Raw genomic sequence first — 12,611 nt, 5'->3', positions numbered from 1 at the left:
CTGGGTGGTGCTCACCAGCAGCGTGTCTGAACCCCCAACGATGCTCAGGCCCAGCCCTGTTCGCCCTTTGGAAATCTCGATGGTTGTTTCGCAGCCAGGGATAATGGGGCACGTTGCAGGATCAGAAGCAAAAATTGCTGGTGTTGATGATCTACTTGTATCTAAAAATAAGTTAAAAATAAAATACAAATAAAAATTGGCTACAAGGCATATTCATCAAACTCATCACACAGATTGACTTTGAGGGATGGGGCAGGGAAATGGGCCCAAGACTGTGGAAAATGAGACTTCATATTTACCTCAATCTTTTAATTGTCTTATATTTAAAAATAAAACAAATGTGATTAAATCACCATTGTTAATTTAGGGTAGTGGACAGAAAATTACCTGTTTAATTATTTTCTATGCTATCCCGCTGGTTTTAAATTGCTAGAGACATAAAGGATAGGATATCAAGAAGAGGGAACAGAGTTAAATTGAACCTCAAGTTTCACTTTCATATTCTCCATTTCAATGGAGCCAAACACATTTCTCATGAAATAAAAGATTTATAAAACTAAGAACTGAGATATGTGGCAAAGACCTAGAAGCATATTCAGGGTAGACCACAAAACATATCAATAATTTTGGTTGTGATGCCTGCTTTTCAGGGCCTTTTAGGTTTTTGTTTGCTTCTTATCCTAGAGCATCTCTTCTTACGTAACCAATTCTGAGCAAAACACACCATTTGCAGTTTTCTCCTTGGGTCTCACTTGATGTTTTATAAATTCAGTTATCAAATCATGGTACATATATGCTCAGAAACGAATAGATCAGAATAGAGCACAAGAAAAGGGGGATATAATTTTGCACGTTATTTTATGATAGTCTTCATATCATATCATATCATATGTTTTATGATACAACAAAGAACATACAGCAAATAGCATGTTTTGGGAAAGCTAGGACACTTGATATAGTAGCGTATGCTTTAGACAAGACGTTCTCTTTTTAGGAAATCAGAAACAGACTATTTTCTTGTTCCTTAAATGGTAAGAACAGGTGTAAGATATTTTCTTTTATGTTAAGTTTTCATTTAGCATTTCATATTTTTATAGACAACACTATTTAGGGATCAACATAAAATTGAAAAATGAGAAAATTTCCATAAAATCTTTTAACACTTCAGTGAATTATCCAGTCTTTCTAAATAAAGGTTTATTTTCAGAGATGTATTACTTTAAGACTTTTTCATCCAACTACATTACAAATGTTTTAAACTAGTGTTTCCTTAAAAAACTGTTAAAAGAACAGTTTGGAGGCCAAAAGAAATTTCTCCCTCCCCCGCCCCCAATTACAGAAAAAGCCAATGTCTTTAAGTAATTTTTTTTTAAGTTTTGATGCTACAGAACTTGAAACTTACTTTTTATTACGTACCAGTGTATTCTTTCTCAAAAAGTAACTCAAAGGAATAATATGCCTCCATATACTAGACTGGAAGTGTAATGACACATTATAAGTGTCACTCTATAGTCCACTTAACCTACATCCATTTTCATTATGACAGAACCCACCATTACACCAAAGCATAGAACTCAGATCCACCATGTATACTGTAGCAATGACTAACGAGCTTCTTATAGTGGCAGGCAGTACTGACCCACCTATGAAACAGGATAATTGTGTATCCATTCTACAGATAAAAACACTGAGGCTTAGAGAAATTGAATTACCTTCCCAGTTTAAAAAAAGAATCTACAAAATGATATTTCTAATTCATTAGTTAGATGACTGAAATCAAGGTGCCCTTAGTAATATATTCTTGGAGAGCAAATAATACTATTCCCTTGTTTTAGAGATAAAGAAGCTGAGGCTTTGAGTGGAAAGGTTTCCTAAGATGCCACAGCTGCTTAATGTACAGCACTAGATTGCCAGCCTAACAGTCTAGAACTCTCTCTAGAAGTCCTCTCTTCATACCCTGCCCTCACCATAGGGCTCCCTGACTACAACCTTCCAAACACTGAGCCACAGGCAGGCAGCTGGCTCCCAAGCAGAAACCCTCTACCGAGTTCAGGTGTTTCATATGTGCAGAACTCTCATGAGCCCAGAGGTCTTACTTCGGATGGACTCTGGTTCCGGGGAGCCAGACTGTGGGATTATCAGAGATTGGGAGCTGTTCTTTTTTTCTCCACTGGCTGCACCAGCTGCTGAAGGAACAGCCTGGGAATCTGCATTCTCAGCACGAATGGTAAGTTTTACTGTCTTCTTTGCTGTCTTCAGAAGGCTAATAAACTGGAAGGGTACATGTGTGAAAGAGAAACAAAATTCAAAGGTGAATTAGTAGACATACCAATGAGTCACCATTATCAATGAAATCTAATTCTCTCGTTAAGGGAAGAGACCGAGGCAAATTATTTCTTTGTCAGGACTTGGGCAAGGAAAGAAACGGCTCTAGTTTCTCTCCAGCTTTTCCAAATGCCCGATGTAGATCAGGGCCATGGTTAATTCCTACTCTAAGTCTAGCTCTGACCAGATTCTTCCTTATAGAAGACTTTGAACTTTTTACATCTCTAATTAATCTCATCTGTTTTTCTGGATGCATACAACCTTAGGAGATATATGTTATTTTACCTACTTCCTGATTCTACGGAAGCAGCTTACACAAACAGTTTTAATAAAATAGATACACATATGTCAAAAGCAAAATAAAAAAACTATGCAACAAAAAAGTCAAGGCAAACAAAAAGTGAAAACACAGATTTACGAGTTAAAGGATCCAACCTAAATACTTATTAAAGCAGAATTTTTAAAAACTGGCTTTAACTTTTTTGCTGGACAATGAAGAAATGAAAATAGGTATATGGTTCTCCCTCACCATAAGAAAGAAAAAGCATACCATATTTCAAGGAAACAAAGCTTTTTTTCTGGCACTTATAAATGAAAGTCCTCGAATGAGATACCAATTAAGTATTAAGATCTCTTTTGAGGGGAGGAAACTCAAGTACAAGACCCGTTTAACCCTAATAAAAGTTATATATTTAATAGTTGAGTCTTACAATCTGTTTATAAAGCAATATACACACTGGATATTTATGACACCAAGCATTCATTAAATAATACTTTGGCACTAACACTTAGTCACGGTTAAAGAGTTTCAAGTTTTCCTGAGGAAAAAATGGAAATATTTATCAAAAATGTCCAGTGAATATTGAATAATTTGTATAGCAACAAAAAATACCTTAACACCGCCTGGAAAATAAGAAATAGAAACTGAAGAACTTCTGAATAATCTCTTCGTTTCCTTAAGAACATGTCTAATAAAGCTAGGTAGGCCTAATTCCCTATGACCACAGACACAAACACTTTAATCATGCCCAAGGATGAGTCTATGTTACCATTTATTTTGGAAAAGTACCTTTTCAACAGGGTAACCAACAACAATTTCATCATCTACAGCCAATATCTGATCTCCGATTTTGAGTCGTCCATCCTATATGGAAATGTAGAAGATTTTGAGTGATTTTCCTGAAGTAATTCCCTCCCGACTACTTAATAACAGCGAGAAAGGTAAACCTCACCGTGGCTGCTACCCCATGCTCTGTTAAGCTCTTTATGAGGACTCCACTGAGCGTATCTTCTTCACTGATAGCAATACCCAAACCCCCTTGATCCTAGAGAAGTAAAAACAAATATACTCAGAAGACTTGGAACAGATAATTTTATGCAATTTTATCCCAAGGGCAAGAAAAGCAATTAAAACTCTTCTAAAGTCCACTATTAGAAATCTTGTCTTTTGATAAGCATCTTTCACAGTTTCCTAATGAGAATACAGTTTCTTCCATCAAACATTCAAGTGTTTTCTCTCTTCCCACGTCTGACATCTTTAGTAACTTTAGCAAAATATCTAGACAGCAAAAATACATTCAATAATTCAATCAAAGCATTCCACGTTTACAAATTTTGTCTAATGACTGAATAAGTCATTCAAAACCAACCAAAGAATCCTGCCTCCTTTCTGGTCTGTCGCTTGGAAATAACAAGGTTTAGCCCCTTCATTCTTTTCTGCTCCTCTTCTTCCTTTAGCAGGCAGACTGCCATTACTGATGCACTCTGTCCTTTTTGGGGCTGAACACTCAAGAGTTGTTTCTCCAGAGAAGAGCATTTCAATCTGCTGCAGACTGAAAATGCCTCTCAGTCCCAAGACAAGCTCCAAGAACCTGCCAAGGCTGGGGAGCTGTAACTACTTTGTCTATATTTTCCACATTTGCCTTTATAAAAACCAAATGTTCAGAAATATTGGCTTTTAGCTTTCTTTAATGTTTTCCTTAATAAAATTAAAATAGAGTTTTAACATTTTCATTCTGGCCAGAGCTAGCAACCTTCTAGTTATTCTCCAGAGAAAAGTTACAAAAAGCAAAGAAGAGAAAAGGAATCTTGACATCGTTTCTCTGAAACATACACACAAGTTAAATGTACTATCAGAGATGTTTACAGTAACGGCTATGACATCAAGGTAGATTCAACATCATTTTAAAGACCATCAACATGTGGCTTTTCTGAGGTAGATTATTAATGCCTGGTGAGTTTGAAACTGCCACTGACCAAATCTCTACTATCTCTCTCTTTCCAGGCAGTCAGTCATGTGTATCCGCCAGAGTAAGCTGCATTTTTAGGGTGAGCAGAACTGACTATTTCCTTCTACCTAACTGTAGAAATTTGGATATGCCACTTAACATCTATCATCTTCAATTTTCTTCACTATGAAATCTAAATGTTCTTATCTGCAAAATAGAATAATAATAATCCTTGTCACATAACAGGAAAGTCAGGTACAGTGGGTATTTGCTGATTGTTTACTTAATACTGCTTAACATCTTATCCCTCTATAAAAATTGATTTTTATTAGAAGATCTAGCCATCCCACTCTACTCCTCTCTCTCTCCCCAACCTCCATAATCTCTCTCCCACCTTCTTCCCTCACCATGTTTCAGGCTATAGATTAAAAATATGAGCAGAAATTCTTTGATACTTCTCTCTTCAAGAAGGAACCTAAGAGCATGGGCTGGACTTAGTGAGTTGATTCTAACAAAGAGAATAAAGCAGAGGTAATGATGTATAACTTCACAGCGAGATCAAAAAAGGCACAGGGGCTTCCTCCTTGCTTTCTCTCTTGGGTAACTTGCTCTGCAAGAAGCCAGCTGCTATTGTCATAAGAAAACTCACGCAGCCCCCTGTAGAAGAAATAAGGCCTACTGCCAACAGCCATTTGGGTAGATCATCTTAGAAGCAATGTCCAGCCCAGTCAAATCTTGAGATGGCTGTAGCCTTAGATGATAATGTGTTAGCAGTTGCACAAGAGATTCTCAGTCAGACCTCCCTCCCCTCTGAAATTCCTAACCCATAGAAACTGTAAGACCATAAATGCCTACTGTTTAAGTTGCAAAGTTTTGTGGTAATTTATGTCGCAAAAGATAAGGAACTCCAAGAATGGTGTTTGAACAACTGAAGTCAATTCTACAATTATAGTCCCATGGTCACAATCCCTGGTTCAAAGTAGATATAACCTGAACTGATTCAATTAGGATGATTCTTAGAACTTTTACTCAGAAGGCTTGAAGAGCCATTCTCTTCCTTCCTCCAAGATACATGTAAAAGAAGTAGCACATGGCCCAACTATGGCTGGCAGCCATTCTAAAACCATGAGAAAGACAAGCCTTGGGATAAAGCTGATACTGAATGACACAGTGTCACATAGACAGGGAAAAAATGGGCTCTTGATGACACTATTCAGTCATAGGACCAACTACCCTTGAAGTTTGCTGACCTGAGTCCATAAATCCTCTTCTTTGATTAAACCTGATGGAATTAGTCCCCTTTATTTCTGTTATTTGCAATAAGAGGAGTCCTAAAAGAAACAATAAGCTACAAATCTACATGTATGCCCAAATTCCATCAGAATACTACAAAACAACTATATACACACCTACAAATAATTTGTTGATATCAGAAAAGCAGGATGAGGCTGGGCGTAGTGGCTCACACCTGTAATTCCAGCACTTTGGGAGACCGAGGCGGGTGGATCACCTGAGGTCAGGAGTTCAAGACCAGCCTGGTGAAATTGGCAAAATCCCATCTCTACTTAAAATACAAAATTTAGCTGGGTGCGGTGGTGCATACCTGTAGGCCCAGCTACTCAGAAGGCTGAGGCAGGAGAATCACTTGAACCTAGGAGGTGGAGTTTGCAGTGAGCCGAGATCACATCACATCACTGCACTGCACCACTACATTCCAGCCTCCTGAGCAGGAGTCTCAGTCTCAAAAAAAAAAAAAAAAAAAAAAAAAGAAAAGCAAGATGACATACAAGAAAGGATAACAATGTATGAGTGTGCGGTTTCTTATCTAACTGCTCAACTTCCCAACTTACTTTTGCCAGAGTACATATAGTCCTTAGCAAGAAGAGATCTCAGATACATTTTTTGGGGCTACTTATTAAAGCACTATCATACAGGGAATATAAAACAAATTAAGGAAATCTATTTTTATGAGTTTTTTCATTTTTTAAATATTATTTAAAATTTTTTTTAGAGATGGGGTCTTGCTTTGTTTCACAGGCTGGTCTTGAATTCCCACCTCAGCTTCTCAAATAGCTGAGACTACAGGCATGTGCCATTGCGCCTGGCTCCAAGGAAATGTATTTTTGAACAAAGAGTTGTATAATTAAGCAGCTAGAAAAGAACAGAAAAGAATTTAAAGTGGAATTAAGCTAAACAAATTATTATTATTTGGAGAATTATTTTGAAGGTAGAAGATTCTCTAAAATTCAAAAGAAGAGAAACTCTTAATTGTATTTCAAGGCTTTCAACACATAAAATTGTATGGATATGAAACACAGCTCTGACAATCAAGGCTATTACCTGCTTTGATGTATAGGTACTTTCCTGGGGCAAACTGTGCTAAAAATAGATCTTTAATCAAAAATGTTTTCTTATCAATTGAATTTGCATTTCAGTCAGCTATAGTGGGTTTAAATTCTACTCATGAGAGATTTTTGTTTATACTATTTTCTCATTTTTTTAAATGTAAAAGATTAAAAAGAAAAAAAAAGATAATTGACCCATCAAGAGTTTTTAAGGAGTCAAAATAGAACTGAGGGCATGTGTTCTCTTTCTAGGTCCACAAGGGGGCGTAGTTTTAAGGGTAAGAACTTCCCAGCACCATGCCCCACCCTCCCATCTCTCTCCATCTCGGAGATTTAACCATCTCTATTTTAATTTTCGTGGGCGCAGGAAGAATCAAAAGTCAATCACTCAGCAGAAGTTCCAAGGAACTCCTTTCATTGGCCAGGGGTCTTGGAGAAGGTGGGGGTTCCTCCCAGGTTAAAAGTCCCCTTCTTCCTCACCCCTTTGGACCCCATGTTTGGGTCCCCTTCCACGAACACTCCCTTCGTGGAAGCCGTCTTTCTCTCCTGGATTTCCAGCTCTCTAGAATCCCCTCCCACATAGTGGGAGCTCTCTTTTTCCTCCTGGAATTCCCCTCTGGGGTCTGCTTCTGCCTAGTGTGGAAGCTGCTTTTCCTCTCCTAAACTACCCTCTCTCTCTCTCAATTCCCTACCACTCAGTGTGGAAGCTATCTTTGCTCTTGAGCAGCTTTCCTTCTCTGATTTTCCCCCTCTGGGATCCCTTCTCAGTGTGAGTGGCTTTTCTTTCTCTCACTCAGTGTGAGAGCTAGCTGTTTGTCTCTCCTCCTTTTTCTCTCTCTGTTTTAAATAAATCACTTTCTATAAACACTTTTGAGTCCAGCATTGACTTTTATGAGCGCACTGTGCCGTGGTCTACTCTCTCATTCTTGAGAGGGCGATACTGAGAACCTGAAGAAATGTCCTCTCAGGGGAACTGAGGGCACCCCTGAACCCCAATATAACAGAACTAAAAACGATCTGATACAAGAGCTCTCATTTTTAGACAATGCAAAAATTATACTCTCTTCCTGATTCTCCTGATCCCAACGTCATTCCCCTTATACGTGTACAGCACTTACCCATTCATTCATTCTTCCTTCCCAGATTCTTACTCAGTCTGAACTATGTCCATGACACTAAGTAACAGAAGGAAAAGTGTACAAATTTCTTCTCTCAACATGTGTATGTTTTAGATGTACAGAAAAGATAACCACATCAAAGCTCATCGCAGGAGACAAGCTTCTGGGTCAAACATGGTTAACCGACAAATAAAATGAAGACGTTAATAGTAAGCACTATAAAAGCCAGAATATTGAAGTAATATTTCTAAATAAACAGAGGTGGGATTTAAGCTGGGTCTTTAGTGTATGTAGGATTTATATAAGTTAAAAGAAGTCAGAAAGACCAAGCGATATAAACCAAGGCAAGGAGAGATAAATTCTCAAAACCTTCTCTACGAGCTCTTGATTCAAGTAAGTTTGACTGAAGTAGAGGATTCCTAGAAGGAACATACAGGCATTTTAGAAAGGCAGATGGGACCCAGTAGAAGGTGAACTAGATAATGGATGGGAAATGGGACTTGGAGACAGAAGACCAGAGTTTAATTCCAGCTCTACTATTTGGAGTTATGGGAACAGTTCAAAGTTGACAAAATAATAGCAACCTCACAGGGTTGCTAAGAAGTAAATAACATAAACAAATGTTTCATTGCCATTAAATTATTTTGTCAAATAACTATAGTTTTAAAAAATATAGGATAGTACAAATGACAAAAGATTTAAGCTGATTCATGAGTATTAGAAACTGTTTCTTTCTCCCTTCTTTACTTAATTGAGTTTATTCCCAGAGCCATCTAATAATGGGGTTAGGAGGGCACAGGCTTAGTGTAATATGTCACTTAACATCATTTTTTACAATGGCTTCCTCAAGAGAGGTTTTCAAGGATATATTCTATGAGGAACTCAGAACTTCATGGCTAAAAGTATTAACAAAAATAATTATAATAACTTTCACTGTGGTAAGTACTTTATATAAATTCTTTCATTTAATCTTTACAATAGTATCTCTAATGTTAAGGGATTTTCCCCATCTCACGAGGAAAGCAAGGCCCAGAGAGGTTTAAACCATATAGAAAAACAGCCTATTGTATGGCAAGATTGACACCACCTCAAAGCAAAACCACCATGGTGACCAATGTTTGACTCCTGCATACCAATGTGTTCTGTAGTGTGCCCTGTAGCATAGATAATCCTTCATAAATATGTTTACCTAACCTCTCCACTGGTAACAAGTTTCAGCAAGAAACTCTGAGATGTGACCAGCTACATGTCTTTATCCTTGCTATATAAAGGATACTTTCTGGAGGGTGGGTGCTCGGATCCACTGTTTTGTGGCCACCAGCAACATGGCTTCTGTACGTAAGTCCCTATTAAGTATTTCTTTCTGATATACTGGATTTGTCAGCGTCTTTCTTCAGGCTCCCAGCTCCCTCGGTCTTTGGAGTTTGGTTTGCATATACCTGCTCACCATGGAACAAATGGCTTGCCTATCACCCAGAAAAGTTAAGTGACTCCAAAGCCCATACTTAAAATCATTAAAATCATGGTTAATTGCCTCTTCTAACTACTTTTAAAAGATTCTTATATATTCCCCTTACTCACTTTGGCTTTCTTCAATAAATACATTTTAGCTACCTGAGCTTTAGATTTGTTTGAAATTTACATATAAATGGAAGCTTTCAGTAGGCAATACACTGAGGTTCTCCAAGGTCTTCCATTCCTCAATAGCAACTAATTTAGAAAGGGAAGTACACATAATAGACATCTGCTGAATAAATCAAAAAGGAGGCGAAAGGCAGAAACCAGCTTTTATATTGTAGAATGAGGGAACCCTGCTCATTAGCTCATCCAATCCCAACAATAACCCTCTAATATAGGCAGCCCCATTTACAGAAGAAGAAAGTGAGGACCAATGGATTAAGTGATTTATGGGTGATCACTCAGGATGTGAGAAGAGCTTCTGACAGACAGAATAGCCTTCTGTCCACCCTCACTGCTAAATGCCCAGCCAAAGAACTTGAATGTATCTGTTTGAAAATGAATGTCCTTGGAAGGTTCTGAGTAAGGGATTAAGATGCTATTTATCAAGCACCTTAATCAGGTAGCCTAATGTGGAAAGAGAAAACATCAGAGAAAATCAGTGACAACTACCCCTCAGACATCTCTATACCAGCTTACTCATTCCTAATTATTAAAACAGTAATAATAACAATAGCAAACAGTACTTGTATATGTGTGCCAAGTGCTGGAAACTGTACATATGTATATTTAATTTTTACAATATATACTTAATTCTCACTACAACTCTATGAGGTAAGTTGGACAATTATTAAGTCCATTTTCAAAAGCCAAAACTATGTACAGGTTAAGAAACACGCTCGAAGTCACAGTCTCCTCGCCAGTGAGTGGCAAATCTAGGTCTCTGATCCAGGTGGTCTGGCTTTAAGTCTGTGCTCCCAATCACTACCGTATTCTGCTTCTTAATTCATCTAACATGTTCATTCCAGCAACGTTTCCTGGGCACTCATTATATTCTAGAATATACTAAACCATAGATGATAAATTAAAATCAATACCATGAAAAGATATTTAAAATTATCTAATTTTGAATTTTTCTAAAGATCAGCATAAGCAGATTTTTTTAAAAATCATTCATTATAAACTATTCAACATACATTTAAATGTTTCATAATTAACAAATTATAGGGAAATGACTGCACTGCTAAAAATTATAAACTCTGACTTCAGCATTTAGGAGGAAGGTGTCGTGTCTTAAGTGGCAATAGAAGGAGGGATTCTCAAACTGAAGTGTATGGACTTCCTGATAGAAGGGTAAAAAAACTTTAATAACTTTTTAACTACAACAAAAATAGTCCATGATAAAGACTTCTCTTATATGTATAGCATGAGACTAGAGCATTGCATTTCTGTATATGATTATCTACTGTAAAAAACAACAGCAATAAAAAATATCAGTATCTTCACGGTATTTTTTTGCCCTGAATACTTAATAGAATATGACCATGTGCCAGGAATTATGCTATTTCATAAGCAACTCATTTAATCTTTCCTATTACCTAAGATAAAGGTACTATTATCATCTTCAATTTACAAATGAGGAAACTAAGGCAAAGAAAGATCATACAACGTATGAATTATGTACTTGATGAAGCAAGGATTGAACCCAGACAGAATGACTCTGGAGCTCGGGCTCTTAAGCATCACGCTGCATTGTCTCCTGGTTGGAAGGGGTAATAAGGAACACTCTGCTCCTTTCTGCCTATAGCATTTTCTATAAATATCCTCCTATCCCCCCACCTTAGCTCCTGCCTTCCTCTTCTCCTTCCTGAGCACTTCACTGCTCTTTCCACTTATACTCATGCTCCTCCAGTGTCTACTGCTTTCCTGCATGAGCCTGAAGCACCTGAAAGCATTTATAGGTTTCTGTTCAGCTAAGTACCTCTTTAAGGGAATCATCTTAACTGAAAGTTAAGGATCTTTTCAAAGGAAATGTCTTGTTGGTACCTATCACCACAACTTCTAAATAGATGAGCTTTCTTATTTTTAAAGTACAAGACTATAACTTCTATTTCTTTATTTTTATTTCCTCCATAGCAGGACCTTGGTAAAGGAATCAATGGACAGATAGCTAAATTTCATAACTTGGAATAGTTATAAAAGGGCAAGCTGGGCCCCTGATAAAGTATCAGTTAGCACAGTTGTTTTCAAACTTCAGTGTGCATCAGGCAGGTTTAATAAAACACAAACTTCTGGGCCCAACCCTACAGTTTCTCATTCAGCAGGTAAGTTTGGGTGGGCCCAAGTATTTACAATTCTAACAAAATCTCAGATGATGCTGATGCTGTTAATCCGGAGACCACACTTTTGAGAACACTGTGAATGAGAACACTGGTGTGAAGGTACCCACATAATTTCACTCCAATTCAAAGCAGATTTACCTTGGAAAGCTCCAGATGTTGCACATTTTTAAATGAACTGAGGTCCACAACTCCATCAGAAGTAGTAACAGTTGGCTCTGTCTGACAGAGGAAAAGAAATGGCAAAAAGGGCAACTGAGTATTAGGAATTTTGATTTGTTTAAATATAAGAAGGGCCACTTAATCAAAATTATTTTATATACTATAATACATTATTACTATTTTAACATTTTATGGAATTTATGAACATTATATTCTCTTCAAAATACTTATAAGGTGTAGTGTGACTGGACAGCAATCAGTTGAGAACACAAAGAGACCAAGTGGCCTGAAGACTGGATTTACTCTATAATAAAATCCAATGGCAGCCCAGCTACCAAATGGTGAAACTCACTGACAGAGCACTAGCAGAAACACTATTATTCTTTACTGTGTTAGTTATCGAGTGAAATGAAAAATGTTCTACCTGAATGTTATTAAAATACTCCATTTCCTTAAGAGACATACTTAGTACAACTAATATGAAAACAAAATATTTTACTTTATAACCTAGTCATCTTAAATAACCACCTGTCTCAGATGAATGTTAGGAGCAGCTGGAATGAGACAATGATTTGCACATCTATCTTACATATACATAAACTCTATATTTATATATTCATTTAGGAAAGACTGTTT

The 12,611-nt window shown here is 37.2% G+C and overlaps 1 protein-coding gene across 20 annotated transcripts in view; it reads right to left on the bottom strand.

The window, feature by feature from the left end:
• The window catches only part of MPDZ (multiple PDZ domain crumbs cell polarity complex component), a 172,941-nt gene that overhangs the window by 16,494 nt on the left and 143,836 nt on the right, over positions 1 to 12,611 (bottom strand). For all 20 annotated transcript variants that reach the window (XM_064381629.1, XM_064381589.1, XM_021675929.2 and 17 more), the window contains 5 exons: positions 11,955 to 12,035; positions 3,558 to 3,650; positions 3,395 to 3,469; positions 2,097 to 2,271; positions 16 to 161 (listed from right to left, as the gene is read on the bottom strand). In XM_064381629.1, the coding sequence (XP_064237699.1) occupies positions 16 to 161; positions 2,097 to 2,271; positions 3,395 to 3,469; positions 3,558 to 3,650; positions 11,955 to 12,035 (570 nt within the window). The remainder of the gene's footprint in view (positions 1 to 15; positions 162 to 2,096; positions 2,272 to 3,394; positions 3,470 to 3,557; positions 3,651 to 11,954; positions 12,036 to 12,611) is intronic.

Source organism: Aotus nancymaae, unplaced genomic scaffold (genome assembly GCF_030222135.1).
Source record: "Aotus nancymaae isolate 86718 unplaced genomic scaffold, 86718_ANA_hifiasm-v0.15.2.pri h1tg000003l, whole genome shotgun sequence".
NCBI classification, from domain to species: Eukaryota; Metazoa; Chordata; class Mammalia; order Primates; family Aotidae; genus Aotus; species Aotus nancymaae.
The sequence above is the reverse complement of the archived record's forward strand: the minus strand, read 5'-3'. Positions and strand labels throughout refer to the sequence as shown.